The 20,462-nt window shown below is 35.5% G+C and overlaps 2 protein-coding genes and 2 long non-coding RNA genes across 15 annotated transcripts; 2 read left to right on the forward strand and 2 right to left on the reverse strand.

Annotated features, from left to right (window-relative positions):
• The first annotated feature begins 491 nt into the window (after positions 1-491).
• Positions 492-3,363, forward strand: LOC125598558. 7 transcript variants are annotated; one of them, XR_007332494.1, is made up of 10 exons: positions 568-893; positions 977-1,073; positions 1,217-1,308; positions 1,591-1,706; positions 1,790-1,892; positions 2,000-2,075; positions 2,146-2,412; positions 2,538-2,590; positions 2,745-2,989; positions 3,079-3,363. It is a non-coding gene; the product is annotated as an uncharacterized LOC125598558 (long non-coding RNA). The 7 variants fall into 7 exon arrangements; XR_007332490.1 differs by having other exon boundaries at positions 492-893; positions 1,005-1,073; positions 2,000-2,412; XR_007332491.1 differs by having other exon boundaries at positions 499-893; positions 2,000-2,412; positions 2,745-3,007; positions 3,056-3,363.
• Positions 3,364-6,000: 2,637 nt separating this feature from the next.
• Positions 6,001-8,866, reverse strand: LOC125598559. Of its 6 annotated transcripts, XR_007332499.1 has the most exons (10): positions 8,471-8,817; positions 8,291-8,387; positions 8,056-8,147; positions 7,658-7,773; positions 7,472-7,574; positions 7,289-7,364; positions 6,952-7,218; positions 6,774-6,826; positions 6,375-6,619; positions 6,001-6,285 (listed from the first exon to the last, which is right to left on the reverse strand). It is a non-coding gene; the product is annotated as an uncharacterized LOC125598559 (long non-coding RNA). The 6 variants fall into 6 exon arrangements; XR_007332501.1 differs by having other exon boundaries at positions 6,001-6,308; positions 6,357-6,619; positions 6,952-7,364; positions 8,471-8,866; XR_007332500.1 differs by having other exon boundaries at positions 6,357-6,619; positions 6,952-7,364; positions 8,471-8,864.
• Positions 8,867-9,856: 990 nt separating this feature from the next.
• LOC111200739 lies at positions 9,857-11,765 on the reverse strand. The gene has a single exon (XM_048772578.1). The coding sequence runs from the start codon at positions 11,357-11,359 to the stop codon at positions 10,910-10,912; it is 450 nt and encodes a 149-aa protein (XP_048628535.1). The 5' UTR covers positions 11,360-11,765; the 3' UTR covers positions 9,857-10,909.
• A 1,512-nt stretch (positions 11,766-13,277) lies between these two features.
• On the forward strand, positions 13,278-17,128 carry LOC106391774 (FACT complex subunit SPT16). The gene is given in 7 exon segments (XM_048772577.1): positions 13,278-13,438; positions 13,560-14,057; positions 15,595-15,784; positions 15,787-16,765; positions 16,768-16,866; positions 16,869-16,935; positions 16,937-17,128. Coding segments are annotated over 7 exon segments (2,004 nt in total). The 5' UTR covers positions 13,278-13,409; the 3' UTR covers positions 17,079-17,128.
• Positions 17,129-20,462: the final 3,334 nt, after the last annotated feature.

Genomic DNA, 20,462 nt, shown 5'->3' on the forward strand with positions numbered 1-20,462 from the left:
TACTTTTGTATAAGATTCGAAACATTTTAGGAATTAAAATTTCATATAAGTAAACACATCAGAACAAACAAATTTGTTCAATAATGCACCTGCATTTATTATTATTGTTTTACGTAAATTTTATAAATTAATGATTAATAACTGTTTTAAAACTGAAACCGTTTAAAATTTGTCTATGCATTATTAAATAGTAAAAATATTAAATTATAAAATAATATTAATATTGATTGGAAGTGACGTAATAATATTATTATTAGTGACCAATAATTTAAATCTTTTAAATTATGTATTTTAATCTTTTATGGTAATCATCCTAAATCATCCTAAATCTTTATACTAAAAGGGGGATATAATCAACATTCAGCCTATCCACGTCAGACAAAAAAATCAGCCAATCAGAGCTAGTCTTTTTACCACGTCATTTGAGCTGAGTTATTAAGGGTATTTTGTGTGGGCTTTGTTTTAACAATCTTCAGCCCAACCCCACCCTGTCGACAAACTCTTTTACGGCTCTTCACTTCGTCTTCTTCGTTCTCTGAGTTTAAGCGTTACTTTGAGCCTCTCCTGATCAGTCAATGATCAACCTTAAATTCTTCTAATTTTTTTTTGTTCCACCTCCCCTTGATCCTGCACCTGTAGAAAGCGTTGTATCTAAACCTAAATTCACTCAAAATCAAAAACCTACTTTGAAACTACATCCATGTCCACGAAATCCACCGGAAAATCTCAGATCCCCACTGACAAGACTCAAATCGCTGTCTATTTTAATGACATCTCACAGGACCAGCTCAGTCAGAGCTTCCATTTTGGTAAGTCCATTTCGGCGAGGCAAGAAACATTGCTATATGTTGGACCTTTATTGGGTTATAGAGCTCCTCCTTATCGATGAACAGGTATGATTTTTTACCGCTAATTTACTTCCGTAATTATTCTAAACCAGCCATCAATCGTACGGTTCCATTAATTGATTAAGCAGGTTACGGTGCGAGTGTGTGTTTTGGCAGGTCGGAGTGAAATTGATCCTTGGAGATGGCCAAGGCCTGCTGTCGAGGTGTAGACGGTTTTGGTAAAAAGTATTTCTTCTTCCTAGAGGGTTTCTGGTTTTCTAAAGATCATCACTCTAATTATGTTTTTAAGTACCTTCAAAACACTTAGGTGGGATTCATGTAAACAATTTGTTTTAAGTATGGTTTTGAATACATTGCTATTGATATAGGTTAACCAAAGTTGTGAGATGTTTAAGCTGTTTGATTTCTATTGCTGTCGCACAAACCACAAAACCCAACGTGGAGTTCATATAATGACGATGTAAGTGATAATTGTTTCTTTTTAAAATTAACTGTATACTATATGCTTCATATTTTCCTATATTAACTCATGTGCAAATTGTCGTAATCAATACGAGCTTTTCTCTGATGACATTACCAGCATATAATAGGAAGAGCTCGAGTTAGTTTTCTCTTACATGGCTCTAGGGAAAATGTGTTGCAGCTTAATATTGTTGAAGAGAGCGGGTTGAGTTTGGTCATTTGACATGAACAAGAATGAAATGTGTTTGGTTTTAATGTTAAGTTATTCAATTTTTCTTAGGAGCTCAAATCTGCTGAACGCCTGAACGCATCAAAAACATTCCCGTGGGAAAAGGGGCTCAATATGATGTGCCTCATGGTCGCATTGGAGATCTATAACAAGCAGCCGAGAAAGAGGTATGAAGTCTCATTTATCCATACCTTTTGAAACCTACCTTTTATAATCAAATACAAATCTGAAAATTCTTTGTTCATTTTAGGTTCTGGATGTTGGCTCAAATGTACCCGAAGAACAATAGGAACGAAGATACGAGAGTCTGGAAAACTCCTCAAATGGAAGGACTTATCGATAGCAATTCTAGAGTAAGAAAACGAACCACCAGTTTTTAGATCTTAAAATGAACGTTTATGTTCTGGTTTTTAACTCTTGATTTAAAGAATTGTTTTCATTTCAATTCATTTGTCTTCAGATATCATCAATGATCTAGATCGAAGTGGATATGGACAGTCAAGTTCTTGCAGCCGAGGCAGTCAACTATTGCTTGAGTTATTTCTGCAAGTTACATCTGAATATTTTTGAATATTGTGCTCAAGTGGAAACTCCATTATTCCACAGGAAAGCATTGCTCAACATATATTGCAGATCTTGGAGCTCGACAACCTTGAAGAGGTATATAATTTTAAGATCACTTTACACTCGAATCAAATATATAAAATAGTGCAATCTTCCAGTTCCATTTGGAACAAAGCAAAGCATAGTTGCTTTATGTGTTAATGTCACTTTTGTGTTTATTGTATGTGATGCATAAATGAAAATTACAAGCGGAAGCAAATGATGAGGCCAAGACTTCTCCGCGCTTATCTATATCACCAAACAAAACAGGTGAGTAAATAGTCATCATCATTATAATCTTCCATCAGCACAACATCGTTCATCCTCATGGAAGACAATCTCTCGGTGGCATATGTATGATATTAATAATGTCTGCTCTTGAAACTGCAACGTAGATTCACCAATGATATGGGACCGTGGAATGGACGTGGAATGAACGAATGTTCTGGTAACTTACAGTTTAATTACAAAATGTTTTATTCCTTTCAAATTATCTTTCAATAGAGCTGCACTGAGATATATGTACACTGTAACAACGTTTACTCTGTAGAAAATGTGTATATTAATGATGAGCATATGATGATACATGTATGGTATTACAGAATTTACTCTCTGGGAGGACGAACAGAGCTTGATGTGAGCAAGACACTGGAGCTCGAGAAGTTTTTGTGGATATCTTAAGTTTCTGTTTTGCTATGCCAAAGTTCAGTGTCAACTACTTATATCTTAGTTTCGTGCTGATTTCCATCATGTTTGGATCAGTATTTTCAAGATGTTGGATTATACCTTAGTAAGTACTAAGGAAGAAGCTGTTAGAAGGGAGGATGTTATGGGAAAACATTATCAGGTTTTTACTACTTTTCAAGTAAGAGAAATTATGGTTATGGATTTTTCATTCATGTTTGATGATAAGGTCTTTGTTCTTTATCTCTGTAGATTATAAAAGCAATCAGCCCCGCCTACGGATTGACTGAGCAGATGCTTCATGAGGCCAATGAGGAGATATTTACTTTTGGTTCTTAACGGCTGGGTAGCCATATAGATTAATATAAGATTAAACTTTATTTTATTCATTCTTTTTGTACCGTGAATTCTTTGGTGTAGAGGAAATGGACATCGTAAAGTGGTGCAAGCTGTGTGTTTATTTATTGTGGTCTAATACTTTAGATGTTGCTCATACCAAAATGGTAGTCAATCTATATATTGTTTAGAAATTTTGAATATTAGTATTTTTATCACTTTAACAAATATAAATCTACATAAATCTATTTCCATAACTTCAAAGAAACGAAACGAAACAAAAGTTTATCCACATTAGATATCAAGGTATTCAGTATACTAAAATAATTTAGTCACAACAACTATACAATATTCATCAGAATTAAAGTAAGAGCTTTAATTAAACAATCATGCAATAATATTAACAAAATAGCGGTAAAGAATATGATAATTATTATTTATTTTTCATTTGATAAATGAATTAAAGATTGAAAAATTGAGTATTCACACATATTAAAAAATTCATAAAATTTTGATTATAAATATATTATTTTTGTGTTTAGCTATTTCTCATAACTTTTAGCCAATTAAAATTTGGTAAACATAATTAATGTCTTCGGAGTTTACAATGTACTATTATTACATACAGTGAAAATGTAAATATTGATTTTTTAGAAACAAATTTGTTTTTTAAAATATGGATTATTTTAAAACAGAGGGAGTAAAATTTATTGGGTTCTATATTTTTTAGTTTGTTTATATGAGATGACGAAGTTGCTGCTTTCAGACAATTATTACTCATCAACAAACGGAAACAATTTTTTTTTCTTGAAACTTTAAGAGCATTAATGTATGATATATTTAAAACTAATTACAATAGTAAAAAAATATTAGTAATTAGGCATGGGACGGAACGGCTATCTCGAGAATTTTAGAATATGCGGATCCGAATCTTTATCCGACGAATCCATGTTTTTACTATCTTTATCCCGATCCGGAGTTAAATATCTGGATATTGGATATCCTTTCAAAAAAATTCATATCTGGTAGATATTCGGATTTGGATCCTGACAGTAAATATAAATAAAAAAATATTAACAAAGTTTTTAAAATAATATTAATATTGATTGGAAGTGACGTAATAATATTATTATTAGTGACCAATAATTTAAATCTTTTAAATTATGTATTTTAATCTTTTATTTCTTTAAAACGTTTTGTAATATTATGTCAATTATATTGTTTGAGTTTTTAATTAGTTTTTTGTCATTTTTTTTTTGAGTTTTATTTAGTTTAATAAAATGTTATATACTCCTATTGATTTATTATGGAATATGAATTTTTTTCTTCACCACATTTTATGTTATTCTAAAATAGGATTAAGATTTAGGATGATTACCATAACTAACACACCAAAGGATGAGGAATACACGTTGTTTTTCTTCTTTGCCATTGTACTTCGTATATTTAGTATTTGGTGTAATGTTGAGGTTTTTTTATTTCTTATTTTAGTTTAAAAAAAAAACTGAAAATTCAAATCATGTCTACAGACTAAATTTAAACGCTTTAATATTGTTAATAGGCATGTGATTTATTATCCGAGATCCAAATTCGATCAGCGATCCGGATTCGTTCTGAAAATCTGGATAGGGCCGGATCTAGATATGGATTCGATAAGTGATCTCGATATTCTTAGAAAATCCAAATATCCAGAGGGGTCAGATCTGGATCCGGATAGTAAAATTATGAATCTTCCCAAACAGGATCCAAATCTAAATTCGGATTACAAAATTTTGGATCGGTCAAAATCGAATCTGAATATCTGAATTTGTAAAGTTTATTGATAATTATTTAAAAAAAAATGGATATATAAGAAAGCAATTTTATTTATTATATTTTCATTTTATTATAGTATATATAAATTTTGTAATAGCTTACGTAGAAATAATTAAACAATTATATTTACTTTATTTTAAAAACTTTGTTAATATTTTTTTATTTATATTTACTGTCAGGATCCAAATCCGAATATCTACCAGATATGAATTTTTTGAAAGGATATCCAATATCCAGATATTTAACTCCGGATCGGGATAAAGATAGTAAAAACATGGATTCGTCGGATAAAGATTCGGATCCGCATATTCTAAAATTCTCGAGATAGCCGTTCCGTCCCATGCCTAATTACTAATATTTTTTTACTATTGTAATTAGTTTTAAATATATCATACATTAATGCTCTTAAAGTTTCAAGAAAAAAAAATTGTTTCCGTTTGTTGATGAGTAATAATTGTCTGAAAGCAGCAACTTCGTCATCTCATATAAACAAACTAAAAAATATAGAACCCAATAAATTTTACTCCCTCTGTTTTAAAATAATCCATATTTTAAAAAACAAATTTGTTTCTAAAAAATCAATATTTACATTTTCACTGTATGTAATAATAGTACATTGTAAACTCCGAAGACATTAATTATGTTTACCAAATTTTAATTGGCTAAAAGTTATGAGAAATAGCTAAACACAAAAATAATATATTTATAATCAAAATTTTATGAATTTTTTAATATGTGTGAATACTCAATTTTTCAATCTTTAATTCATTTATCAAATGAAAAATAAATAATAATTATCATATTCTTTACCGCTATTTTGTTAATATTATTGCATGATTGTTTAATTAAAGCTCTTACTTTAATTCTGATGAATATTGTATAGTTGTTGTGACTAAATTATTTTAGTATACTGAATACCTTGATATCTAATGTGGATAAACTTTTGTTTCGTTTCGTTTCTTTGAAGTTATGGAAATAGATTTATGTAGATTTATATTTGTTAAAGTGATAAAAATACTAATATTCAAAATTTCTAAACAATATATAGATTGACTACCATTTTGGTATGAGCAACATCTAAAGTATTAGACCACAATAAATAAACACACAGCTTGCACCACTTTACGATGTCCATTTCCTCTACACCAAAGAATTCACGGTACAAAAAGAATGAATAAAATAAAGTTTAATCTTATATTAATCTATATGGCTACCCAGCCGTTAAGAACCAAAAGTAAATATCTCCTCATTGGCCTCATGAAGCATCTGCTCAGTCAATCCGTAGGCGGGGCTGATTGCTTTTATAATCTACAGAGATAAAGAACAAAGACCTTATCATCAAACATGAATGAAAAATCCATAACCATAATTTCTCTTACTTGAAAAGTAGTAAAAACCTGATAATGTTTTCCCATAACATCCTCCCTTCTAACAGCTTCTTCCTTAGTACTTACTAAGGTATAATCCAACATCTTGAAAATACTGATCCAAACATGATGGAAATCAGCACGAAACTAAGATATAAGTAGTTGACACTGAACTTTGGCATAGCAAAACAGAAACTTAAGATATCCACAAAAACTTCTCGAGCTCCAGTGTCTTGCTCACATCAAGCTCTGTTCGTCCTCCCAGAGAGTAAATTCTGTAATACCATACATGTATCATCATATGCTCATCATTAATATACACATTTTCTACAGAGTAAACGTTGTTACAGTGTACATATATCTCAGTGCAGCTCTATTGAAAGATAATTTGAAAGGAATAAAACATTTTGTAATTAAACTGTAAGTTACCAGAACATTCGTTCATTCCACGTCCATTCCACGGTCCCATATCATTGGTGAATCTACGTTGCAGTTTCAAGAGCAGACATTATTAATATCATACATATGCCACCGAGAGATTGTCTTCCATGAGGATGAACGATGTTGTGCTGATGGAAGATTATAATGATGATGACTATTTACTCACCTGTTTTGTTTGGTGATATAGATAAGCGCGGAGAAGTCTTGGCCTCATCATTTGCTTCCGCTTGTAATTTTCATTTATGCATCACATACAATAAACACAAAAGTGACATTAACACATAAAGCAACTATGCTTTGCTTTGTTCCAAATGGAACTGGAAGATTGCACTATTTTATATATTTGATTCGAGTGTAAAGTGATCTTAAAATTATATACCTCTTCAAGGTTGTCGAGCTCCAAGATCTGCAATATATGTTGAGCAATGCTTTCCTGTGGAATAATGGAGTTTCCACTTGAGCACAATATTCAAAAATATTCAGATGTAACTTGCAGAAATAACTCAAGCAATAGTTGACTGCCTCGGCTGCAAGAACTTGACTGTCCATATCCACTTCGATCTAGATCATTGATGATATCTGAAGACAAATGAATTGAAATGAAAACAATTCTTTAAATCAAGAGTTAAAAACCAGAACATAAACGTTCATTTTAAGATCTAAAAACTGGTGGTTCGTTTTCTTACTCTAGAATTGCTATCGATAAGTCCTTCCATTTGAGGAGTTTTCCAGACTCTCGTATCTTCGTTCCTATTGTTCTTCGGGTACATTTGAGCCAACATCCAGAACCTAAAATGAACAAAGAATTTTCAGATTTGTATTTGATTATAAAAGGTAGGTTTCAAAAGGTATGGATAAATGAGACTTCATACCTCTTTCTCGGCTGCTTGTTATAGATCTCCAATGCGACCATGAGGCACATCATATTGAGCCCCTTTTCCCACGGGAATGTTTTTGATGCGTTCAGGCGTTCAGCAGATTTGAGCTCCTAAGAAAAATTGAATAACTTAACATTAAAACCAAACACATTTCATTCTTGTTCATGTCAAATGACCAAACTCAACCCGCTCTCTTCAACAATATTAAGCTGCAACACATTTTCCCTAGAGCCATGTAAGAGAAAACTAACTCGAGCTCTTCCTATTATATGCTGGTAATGTCATCAGAGAAAAGCTCGTATTGATTACGACAATTTGCACATGAGTTAATATAGGAAAATATGAAGCATATAGTATACAGTTAATTTTAAAAAGAAACAATTATCACTTACATCGTCATTATATGAACTCCACGTTGGGTTTTGTGGTTTGTGCGACAGCAATAGAAATCAAACAGCTTAAACATCTCACAACTTTGGTTAACCTATATCAATAGCAATGTATTCAAAACCATACTTAAAACAAATTGTTTACATGAATCCCACCTAAGTGTTTTGAAGGTACTTAAAAACATAATTAGAGTGATGATCTTTAGAAAACCAGAAACCCTCTAGGAAGAAGAAATACTTTTTACCAAAACCGTCTACACCTCGACAGCAGGCCTTGGCCATCTCCAAGGATCAATTTCACTCCGACCTGCCAAAACACACACTCGCACCGTAACCTGCTTAATCAATTAATGGAACCGTACGATTGATGGCTGGTTTAGAATAATTACGGAAGTAAATTAGCGGTAAAAAATCATACCTGTTCATCGATAAGGAGGAGCTCTATAACCCAATAAAGGTCCAACATATAGCAATGTTTCTTGCCTCGCCGAAATGGACTTACCAAAATGGAAGCTCTGACTGAGCTGGTCCTGTGAGATGTCATTAAAATAGACAGCGATTTGAGTCTTGTCAGTGGGGATCTGAGATTTTCCGGTGGATTTCGTGGACATGGATGTAGTTTCAAAGTAGGTTTTTGATTTTGAGTGAATTTAGGTTTAGATACAACGCTTTCTACAGGTGCAGGATCAAGGGGAGGTGGAACAAAAAAAAATTAGAAGAATTTAAGGTTGATCATTGACTGATCAGGAGAGGCTCAAAGTAACGCTTAAACTCAGAGAACGAAGAAGACGAAGTGAAGAGCCGTAAAAGAGTTTGTCGACAGGGTGGGGTTGGGCTGAAGATTGTTAAAACAAAGCCCACACAAAATACCCTTAATAACTCAGCTCAAATGACGTGGTAAAAAGACTAACTCTGATTGGCTGATTTTTTTGTCTGACGTGGATAGGCTGAATGTTGATTATATCCCCCTTTTAGTATTGTATTATGTTTTAATTGTATTGATTTTTCAATTGATATTAGAATATATGTTAGATATGAATCTCCATTGATATTTAAGGATCTAGATTCATCTCCCAAGATTATAAGTACGATTCGATCTACATGCTAAAAATTGAATTAGTATTTCCAAGGTAAGAAAGAAAATTGTGCTAGATGTTAAATTTATTTGTCCATTTAAAAGCTTATCCATTATAATGAGAATTGTGTATTTCAAGAGGTTAAGCATGACATAAGCTCAAAGACAATGCCTCAACTTGCTGATTCTATACATGCTGCAGTTACCCGCATCGCCTAATCTAGTGATTCTGTTCTTTGTTGTTTCATAAGAAATTGGGTTAAAACATATTTCTTGGTTTACATTTCACAAAGACTCATACGATTTTCTTGTTTTTCTTCGTCTTTGTGATTCTATACGTTTTTCTAGTAATATTTCTTGATGGAATTGTAGGGTAAGAATATTAAGAAACTTTATGTAGTTTTGAGTCTTGTCTACAAGAGAAAAACAAAGAGTATGATCACTGAGAACCCTGAAAAATATGTTGGAAGCCACTCCAATTGTAAAACTACAGTTTCTAAATTTAATACCAAAATAACACTTTAACAATTTGACTCGCATGTGTCCCACGTTGCTAAATCAGTACATGAAAACCCTAGTTTCGATCCCCATGTGTTTCCAAACTCAGCAATTGTACAACACAGTCCGACACATGGGGCATGCCGTTGAAGCCAATCCGAGAGACAACGTTCATGGAAGACATGAGAACAGTTCATCAGTGTGGCGGAACCATGTATCGAAGAAGAACCATAGAGATTGTCGAGACAAATCGAACACGGGGTCGTCAAACTCTCATGCTCCTCTATATCTATCTTCCCTAGCACAACCAACTTCGATAGCACAGCTCTCAAAAACATTCCCTCGTCTGGAGGAGGATCAGACATGGCCACAACCCTCTTGTAAGCAGGGCCGGCCCTGGGCTAAAGCCCATAAAGCAAAGGCTTTAGGCACCAAAAAGTATTAATCGTTTAGGGGCGCCAAACTTTGTTAAAAGGCCGTTTAGTGTAGTGGCTTTGAGATTTGGCAACTGTCTTTCACGTGGGTGGTTCAAAGCTCTTCATCCTCTTTTTATTTTCTTTTTCTTCTTGATAATGATGACTATGAAATAAAACACGATGGAACACCATCACTTGTAAAATAAATAATAGTTTCTTCTTTTTTCATTAGTTTCTTTTATTATATTAAATATGATGTATAAGATAAATATTAAACAAAAACCTAATTAATAATTCATTATACGCTTTATGTTTTATGTTTTAATTCTTTTCAATTGTATTTTATTCTAAAGCTACGTTCACATTTGGTGATGACTGAAGTGGTTGTGTTTCCCACCTCTATATATGCCTTCTTCTTTTATTTCTTCTTATTGGTTTTCATACTTTTTTTATAATCTATTTAAGAATTTCTTGAAATCTGAATAAATATAACATTATTAGAAGTTAGTTGTGTTTTCTGGAATTCAGTAAAAATTCAATATAATTTTATAAATGAAAATATTGCTAAATCTATTTTAGTCTTATGAAGAAAATTCATTTTATGGAATTTGATTACCTAAAAAGAATGTTGACAAGAACTTACAAAAACGATTGAAGTATTAGAATTTTTCAAAAATAACGAATGATTTTTATCCAAACAAAAAATTGCTTGTGTGGAATGTTTCTCCCAAAATTTTAACTCTTTAAAATTATATCTCTCGTGAATGATTAACAGATTTTATAAATAATATATTGATATTTATGAACTACATTTTTTCAAAAAAAAAAAAGTTTTAATGATAGTTTTCCTTGTTGTGATGATATTTTTTTAAAAAAAATTAGAGGTAAGGGGCAACAATTTTTGTGTCCGCTTTAGGCGCCAGATGAGTCCGGACCGGTACTGCTCGTAAGTGATTTGGATGGAGAAGGTCAAGCTAAATCCATTACGTCCAAAACCTAACTCCTCCGCTTCCGATGAGATATCCGCGGCCAAATCTTGGCATAACCAATGGTGGCCAGGAGCAAGATTATCTCGGAGAAGCTCTTGGATGTAACTGTTGCTTAAACTAGAGAGATTGAAATCGATAAGAACTGGTGGGGAGAGCAAAACGAACCGGCCGGTTAGCGTTCGCTGACGGGTGGTAAGGTTTTCAAGAACCTCGTGAAAGCAAGTGTTGATCATGATGCGTACATTGTTTGATGTGTATCCTACCGATGGAGGGAGTCTCCTTCTGTCGATACTAAGTTCAACTTGTGGAACATTCATGCTTGACGACATAACGCTTAAAGAGAGAATTGATTTTCTAAGCAATTGTGAAATTGTGATTAGTGTAAGTACCGTACATATATATAAATATAGTGCAACGGTCTCTCTACGCGGAGAACACGAGGGGTGTTAATGGACTTTATTAGTTACCCTTTAGGCCCAATAAAGATAAGGCCGTTTCGTTAAAGTCGGTGTTTATGCAAAAAAGAAAGAAAACCAAGCGCGGGGGGAGGGGGGCGATACTTTCCATATAAGTACTGAATTGCCTCTCAAAATAACTATTCCTTTTCTTTGGTCTCTATCGCTCTGCGTCTAGCTCTTACTCACTCTCTCTCACGAGACGTCGCGGGAACTCTGTTTTTCGAGGCTTAAACGCTGCCGCGTGGAGCTTACTACGTTCTTAGTTCCCCTTCATCAAGTAAGTATCTCCTTGATTTCTCCGTTCATCACCATTATAAGTGAAACGTAAATCGCTTGATTTTCCGTACACTTATTCTTCTTAATCTCGGATTCAATTGATTTACTCTCGTTTTTTTTTGTTCTCATGTTCTTCAATTTATCCATTATGATGATTTCGCAGAATATTTTTCCAGTAATTAATCATTTTGTTATTTTTCTCTGTTCTTCATTTTTTTAGGACTTCGCCGTGCTTCTCTTCGCGTCTCTGACTTCGATTTAAGCTTTCCTTGATTCTAATTCGAGGTTTGTTTATCTTCACACTATTTTAAACTACATTAAGTAGCCTTCCCAAAAAAAAGTTCTAAAGTTTCCTTTTCTTTTTCTTTATGGAGATTATTGTATTTTTTGATATTTCATAAGTTTGTGTTTCGTCGATTCACTGTCTCCTTCAATCTGCCGTGATATTTTTGATATTTATCACTCCATCCGTTATGGCTTTGCAGCATTTTCCCAATAATTAATTAATTAATCGTTTTGTTTTTCTCTGTTCTTCAGTTTCTAGGGTTTCGGCGTGGTTCTGTTCGTATCTGTGACTTTAATTTGAGATTTTATTTGATTCGTATTCGAGGTGCCTTTATTTTCTACCCTAACTTATTTTTTTCTGGTTTGGTGGCGTTCACCAAGTTTAAAATTAAACCTAGTTTCAATCTACGAAACCCTAAAATCTGATGCCTTAAGTAGCCTTCATTCTCCCTTTGGAGTCTGTTGTATTTTTTCTTGATGAGATTGTGTTTACTCGATTTAATGTTTCTTTTCAATTTGTGATAAAATCAATGAATGCAAGCTTTATGATAAACTTTGCACTTCTTTTCTCAGAATTTTTTTTTTTCCTCAGATAAGTTGCGGCTGGAATCTAAAAGACGGCAGACTCAAGGAACGGTGATACCTACGTCATTGATGTCATGAAGTTCATCTCACGTACAAGAGCCTTGTATGCACACTGGAATGAGCACATTGCAGACCTATGGGGATCTGCGGACGCTCTTGCCGTAGCTACACATCCTGCTACTAACTGATCTTCGCTACCTGAAGTCCTCTGCTTTGCATATTTGGCTTCTTGGGTATGAGTTTTCTGACACTATAATGGTCTTCACCTCAAATCAGATCCATTTCTTGTGTGGCAAGAAAATAGCAACTCTGCTTGAAGTTGTGAAACAACCTGCACATGATGAGCTGGGATAGATGTTGTCATGCATGCAAAGGATAAAGGTGATGATGGAAATGGGCAGATGGATGCTGTACTCCGTGCCATCCGTGATGGAAAGGAGTCCCAAGTTGTGGGACACATTGCTCGTGAAGCTCCTGAAGGTAAGCTTCTCGAGAAGTGGGCTGCGAGGTTAAAGAATGCTGAGTTTCAGTTTGTTGATATCACTGCGGGGTTGTCTGATCTCTTTGCTGCTAAAGACGGAACAGAGATTATTAATGTGAAGAAAGCAGCGTATCTTGCCTCCAGCGTGATGAAAAATGTTGTTGTTCCAAAACTTGAGAAGGCCATTGATGAGGAGAGAGATGTCACCCACTCTCTGCTGATGCGTCTCACGGAGAAAGCGATACTTGATCCGACGAAAGCCGGTGTGAAGCTGAAGCCAGAGTGTGTTGACATATGCTACCCTCCTATATTTCAAAGTGGAGGCAAGTTTGATCTCAAGCCTAGTGCTGTAAGCAATGATGATCTGCTCGCTTACGACCCAGGGAGCATCATTATATGTGGTGTTGGTGCTCGGTACAATAGTTATTGCTCTAACATCGCCAGGACATACCTAGTAGATGCAACTAATCTCCAGAGCAAGGCTTATGAAGTTCTTCTCAAGGCACATGAGGCTGCTATTAATGCTATGAGGCCAGGAAGAAAGTTAAGCAGTGTCTATCAAGCTGCACTTTCCGTGGTTGAAAAGGAAGCCCCTGAGTTGGTTGACAAGCTGACTAAATCTGCTGGGACTGGTATCGGTCTTGAGTTCCGGGAATCGGGGTTAAACATCAATGCAAGGAATGATAAAGTGTTGAGACCACAGATGGCGTTTAATGTCTCACTTGGTTTCCAGAACATGGAATGTGAGAGCAAGAAGAAGACATTCTCTCTTTTTCTGGCCGACACTGTTATTGTTAAAGAAGAGGATCCTGAGATTTTGACAGGCAAGTGCTCCAAACTTGTTACAGATGTGAGTTACGACAAAGAAGAGAAGCCCCGGAAGAAGGCAAGGAGGACCAGCGGTCCTGAGAGCTACTTCATCAACAAGACATCGCTTAGATCGTATAAGGCCCTGTTCGTTTGCTCACCCAGGTGATCCATCTGGGTGAAGATGCAAATTGATGTTCGTTTAGTGCATTATAATGCTACATCCAGATGGATCACCCAGCTGAATTTTTAAAAATTCATCTCAAATTCTCACCCAAATGAAGGTGAGTCTTGATGGTGCATCTGGATGCAGATGCATCTAGTTCAGTCCAAAATGATAAATGACAAAAATGACCTTTTAAAATCGAAATATTATTTTCAAACCGTCAATCTTATTTTTTTGCAAATACATTTTTCCGCCAAAACCAGAAAATACATTTTCTCGCAAAAACGGAAAAACACACTTTCCCGCCAAAACCGCAAGATGCATTTTTCCGCAAAAAACATAAAACACACATTTTCATTAAAATACATTTTTCAGCTAAACCAGTAAAACCACATTTTTCGACAAAAGCCCAAAAAACGCATATTCCCGCCAAAACTCCAAAAGCATTTTCCGGCCAAAACCGCAAAAAGTATTTTCCAGCCAAAACCGGAAACAAAACATTTTCTCGCCAAAACCAAAAAAAACGCATTTTCTCGCCAAAACCGAAAAAAACAATTTTTCCGCGAAAACGAAAAATACAATTTTCCCACCAAAACCGGAAAACGGAAGTTTCCCGCCAAAACCAGAAAACAGAATTTTCCAACCAAAACCAGAAAAACGCATTTTTCCGCCAAAACCGGAAAACAGAATTTTCCCGCCAAAACCGGAAAACGGAATTTTCCCGCTAAAACCGGAAAAACGTATTTTCCCGCCAAAACCGAAAAACGCATTTTCCGCCAAAACCGGAAAACGCATTTTCCCGCCAAACCCGGAAAAAGTATTTTCCCGCCAAAACCGGAAAACGCATTTTCCCGCCAAAACCGGAAAAACGCATTTTTCCGCAAAAACCGGAAAACGCATTTTCCCGCCAAAACCGGAAAACGCATTTTCCCGCCAAAACCGGAAAACGCATTTTCCCGCCAAAACCGGAAAACGCATTTTCCTGCCAAAGCCTGAAAAATGTATTTTCCCGCCAAAACTGGAAAAATGCATTTTCCCGCCAAAACCGGAAAAATGTATTTTTCCCGCCAAACGCAAAAATAACTTTTCCCGTCAAAATCGTGAAAAAAAACTTTTCCCGTCAAAAAACACTTTTCCCGCCAAAACTTCAAAACACACTTTTTTCCGTCCAAACCGCAAAAACGTATTTTCCGCCAAACCCATAAAACTTATTTTTCTGCCAAATACACATTTCCTCAAAAATCGCAAAATATTTTCGGCGAAAACCGTAAAATGCTATTTTTCCACTGAAACGTAAAAAATATATTTTTAGTCATTTTATTAACAAGTCCACCCGGATGCAGATGAAAATTAAAAAAATGACAAACAAACGAACATAGTTGCATTCAGATGATTCATCTGGATGCATGGACGAAATGAAGAAACGAACAACATCCAGATGGAGCATCTGGATAAACATCTAGATGGACCATCTGGATGCATCTTCCAGATGTACAAACGAACAAGGCCTAATAATAATGAAGTGGTCTCGAAAGATGAGCTGGGGATGCGGAAGCAGCACCAGGCAGAGCTTGCACGCCGGAAGAATGAAGAAACTGTCAGAAGGCTTGCTGGTGACGGCAGCTCCGGTTCTACTGCAAAGACTTCAGCTGATTCGGTTGCCTACAAGAACGTTGACGATGTGCCTCAACCTCGTGATTTATGATGATGATCCAGGTTGATCAGAAGAAGGAGGCTGTATTGTTACCCATCTATGGTGGCATTGTTTCATTCCATGTGTCGACGATAAGAAGAGTCTCGAACCAGCAGGATAGCATCCGTATTATTTTCAGTGTCCCGGGTACAACTTTGAAAAACCAGGGTGCTATATACCTTAAAGAGGTTTCGTTCCGGTCCAAGGATTCAAAGCGTAGCAGTGAAGTGGTTCAGGCGATTAAGACCCTTAGACGGCAAGTCAAAGCCCGAGAGTCTGAAAGAATGGAAAGGGGGACGCTGGTGAACCAGGAGAAGCTTCAGCTTGCAGGAAACAAGTTCAGACCCCTCAGGCTGTCTGGTCTGTGGATCCGCCCGCAGTTTAGTGGTAGGAAGAGGGTTCCTGGGGCACTCGAAGCTCATGCCAATGGTTTCAGATACTCAACGACTAGGCCTAATGAGAGGGTGGATGTCCTGTTTGCAAACATAAAACATGCGTTTCTCCAGCCGGCTGAGAAGGAGATGCTCACTATACTGCATTTCCACTTGCACAACCACATCATGGTGGGAAACAAGAAGACAAAGGACGTCCAGTTTTGCGTGGAGGTGATGGATGCTGTGCGGTCTCTAGGCGGTGGTGGAAGGAGATCATCATCATCATCGGCCTATGAGTATGACCCAGACGAGATTCATGAAGAGCAGAGGGAGCGCGATAGGAAAAACAAGATCAACGTGGATTTCAATCATTTCGCAACACGTGTCAGTGCTCTTGAGTTTGAACAACCGTTGAGAGAGCTTGGTTTCTCTGGCGTCACGGACAAGGCACGTGTTTTCATCGTCCCGACATCGAGCTGTTTGGTTATGCTCACCGAAGCCCCGTTTTTGGTGGTTAGTCTGAGTGAGGTTGAGATTGTGAATCTCGAGAGAGTCGTGTTCGGGAACACGAGCTTCGACATGGCCATAGTCTTCAAGGACTTCAAGAAAGATTCCTCAAGATCAACGCAATCGACACAACTTCTCTAGAAGGGATAAAGAAGTGGCTTGACGCTATCGATATTAAGTACTACGAGAGCAAAGCGAATCTCATGTGAGAACGATCCTCAAGAGAATCACGGATGATCCTCAGGGCTTTATAGACGATGGAGGTTGGGAGTTTTGAACTTGGAAGAAGCGATTCAGAACCTGAGGAGTCAGACCAAGGATATGAGCCACCAGATGCAGAGGATGAGTCTGAGTCGGAGGATGAGGATTCTGAGAGCGAGTCAGAGGACCAAGAAGAAGAAGAAGAGGACTACTGAAGAAGAGAAATGTAAGAGACTTGGGGACGATTATCAGTTCGATTCCTATAGAAAAAATAATGGACTAGAGTATGTTTAGGTTACAATTGTTTTTGTAATAATCCTTTTCTTATATTATAATTTACATCATCGTTCACAACTATGATTTAGCAAAGAAGAAATATTACAAATATATTCCACCCTCTAGAAACCAATCTTGTCTTCGGACAACTAAAGTAATGTGGTCTTTGTTCTCTAATGGATTTTTGTTTTTTAATTTAAAAATAGAGTAATGTATAATTGTGTTAGATTTGTGTTCTTTTTTTTTTTTAAACAACCAAATAACGGTTCGTACAAGAATATAATCAACAAGCAAGGAGTAAATATAAAATACAGAAAGTTATTTCCTTGTTTAGCTTTCTTAGCTAGAGCATCAGCAGCTTGATTTCTTCACGATTTATCTGATCAGGGAACATTCTGGTAATAAACTCATCCAATACCTGATATCTGTTAAGATATTACCTAACTCCATACTCCAGGCGATTGATTAATAATCTTGGTTAACTCCATATTATCTCCTCAAACCAAACCTGTCTCCATCCTTTTATCAAATATTCTGTAATGCATCAGAAACGCATGTGCTTCACCATCCAGACTTGATCTCAAACCACTAATTTTTGCAGATCCAGCAGCTATGAAGTACCCTTTATCATCGCGAACAATCCATCCAACTCCTGTAAATTCTGAATCTCTTTTAAAACTACAATCAAAATTACATTTCAACCATCCAGTAGGAGGAGGAATCCATTGACTACATTTGAAACGTTGCGGAGGATCCCTTGCTGATTGGAATATTACGTTTTGATGCCATTCTTCATTCGAATCCCAAGCTCTTCTCAAATCTTCTATAGGTTGCTGATTCCTCTTGTTAAACAAATACTCATTCCTCGACTTCCACACAAACCAAATAATCCAAACGGTAACAAACCAATCCTTGTATCTTCCTTATTGTCTACCATAAATCTCATCATCAGCTTAATGTTTTCTTCTAAATCTCGTGTAAGCATATTACCGATAGGGAGATGTGAAATTCACCATATAGCAATAGCATGAGGACACTCGAAGAGAACATGATTGATAGTTTCTTCCTCCACACAACACCTTGACAAATAGGAGAGACTCTAATTCCCCGAGAGCATAACTGAGTATAAGTTGCAAAGCTCCAGATAAAAGTTTCCAAAGAAAGTTCTTGATTTAGGAATAATATTATCTTCCAGCACTCCATCTTCAAATCAAAGGATCCCATTGATGGATAATAGCATCTCCCTCTCGTAAATCATGAGTTGTAGCCCATAACCAGATTTAACAGAATACTCTAAATTTTTAGAACAAGGCCAACCTGTTTATCTTGAGCAGAAAATCTTGACAATCTTATCTGTTTCACTGTCTCTGAATATCCTTGGCCAGTGCACGATCTATCAGAGGAATATTCCAAGAATTGGTTATGGGACATATCAGATCACTAACCTTTATATCAGGATCTTGAGATACATTTTGTATCAATCGAGGAGGTAGAACAGGTAGCCACTGATCAGACCAAACATTTGTTGATTTACCATCACCAATAAGGGTTATGAGACCCTTTTTAATACTCTTTACCCACTTGAATGGATCTCCATCCATAAGAGGCTTGAGTTGAGTTCGTCGACTGTAAGAATGTCGATGAACGGTAATATCTTCCTTTATACAATCTACTGAGTAGGGAATTAGGTTTCTGAAGGATCCTCCAAGCTTGCTTGCCTAACAAGGCTTTATTAACTCATAGAGATCTCTAAATCTCATACCACCTTCCTTCTTAGGTAAACACAATTTATTCCAAGAAACCCAAGAGATTTTCTATGACCATCATTTCTGCCCCACCAAAACTCAGATAGAAGGGAGTTAATTTCATCACAATTGTCTTAGGAAGAAGAAAACAATTCATTGAGAAGACTGGCTTAGCTTGAAGAATGGATTTAATCATAACTTCTTTACCAGCAGGAAATAAAACTGATTATACCAAGGATTTATCTGTGATTTAAACTTGCTCTACCACAAAACTGAAAATCTTCTACTTTGCTTCTACGGAGACGTTCCGGTAAACCCAAGTACTTACCACACCCACCAGAATTATGAATTTGTAAGATAGCATGAATCTGACCTTGAATTTGAGGAAGGATTTTCTTTCCAAGGTAATCGCAGACTTAGTCCAAATTCACCTTCTGCCCTGATACACCTTCATAATCATTGAGTATTGTAGCAACACATCTTGCATCATCTAAAGTTTCTCTACAGAAAAACAAAGAGTCATCCGCAAATAATAGATGAGAAACTTTCGGGCAAGCTCTTGCCAGCTTCATGCCTTGATAGTGATTCTGATTCTGAGCATTCTCCATCATTTGACTTAAAGCTTCAACACATAACAGAAACAAATATGGAGAAAGAGAACCACCCTGGCGAATACCTCTCTCAGGTTTAAAATTACCATACTGCACTCCATTGATTAACCCGAATAGGAAACTGAGGTAACACATGACATTATCATCTGAACCCATCTCTGGTGAAATCCAAGCTTTATCATAATCTCTTCAGAAAGACCACTCCACCCTATCATAAGTCTTACTTATGTCAGTCTTAATAGCCATATACTTCTCTGCACAATCTTTTTGGAATTCAAAGCATGCATCAATTCATGGGCCACAAGGATATTATCAGATATTTGTCTTCCCGGAACAAAATTTGTGTTCTATAATAATGAATAGCAAATAAATGAATTATTCTAAGCTTATTTTGTTTTTGTTCTAAAATATGAAAATAGCATAATTGAAATATTTTTACTATAAACTCTATTTTAGAATGATAAATAAAATGGAGTTCTTTGACACATGAACAAGTTTAAAGGCAGTTTGTAAACTTTCCTTGTGTTGCAATTTAATTTACTTTTGCTTACTCATCTGTTTGTTATTTTCAATCTCTGTGTCATCAGATTCCACTACACGAATCTGATTATATAATTATTTTGTTATTACAAACAGTTGTCTCTAACCACCATTTCTGAGAATATACAAATGAAAATTGTATATATAGATTTTCAATATAACATATAGGATATTTCCCATGTTTATAATATTAATTAATATTTACTTTCATTTTATATGATATTTACCTCATTTATTATTATATATGAAAAATAAACAAAACTGTTCCAAATAATAATATATTATTATCCTAATTATACAAGAAATTTAATGTACAAAAGTCTGACAGATTTACATGTTTTTTATTTTGGTGGATATTGCGTTGTAGGTTTTTTTTATTTTGTGTTGTTTTGCTACAACAGTTTTGGTTCTAAGTAAGTAAGTTGGT

This window comes from Brassica napus, unplaced genomic scaffold, assembly GCF_020379485.1.
Source record: "Brassica napus cultivar Da-Ae unplaced genomic scaffold, Da-Ae ScsIHWf_173;HRSCAF=310, whole genome shotgun sequence".
In the NCBI taxonomy this organism is placed as follows: Eukaryota; Viridiplantae; Streptophyta; class Magnoliopsida; order Brassicales; family Brassicaceae; genus Brassica; species Brassica napus.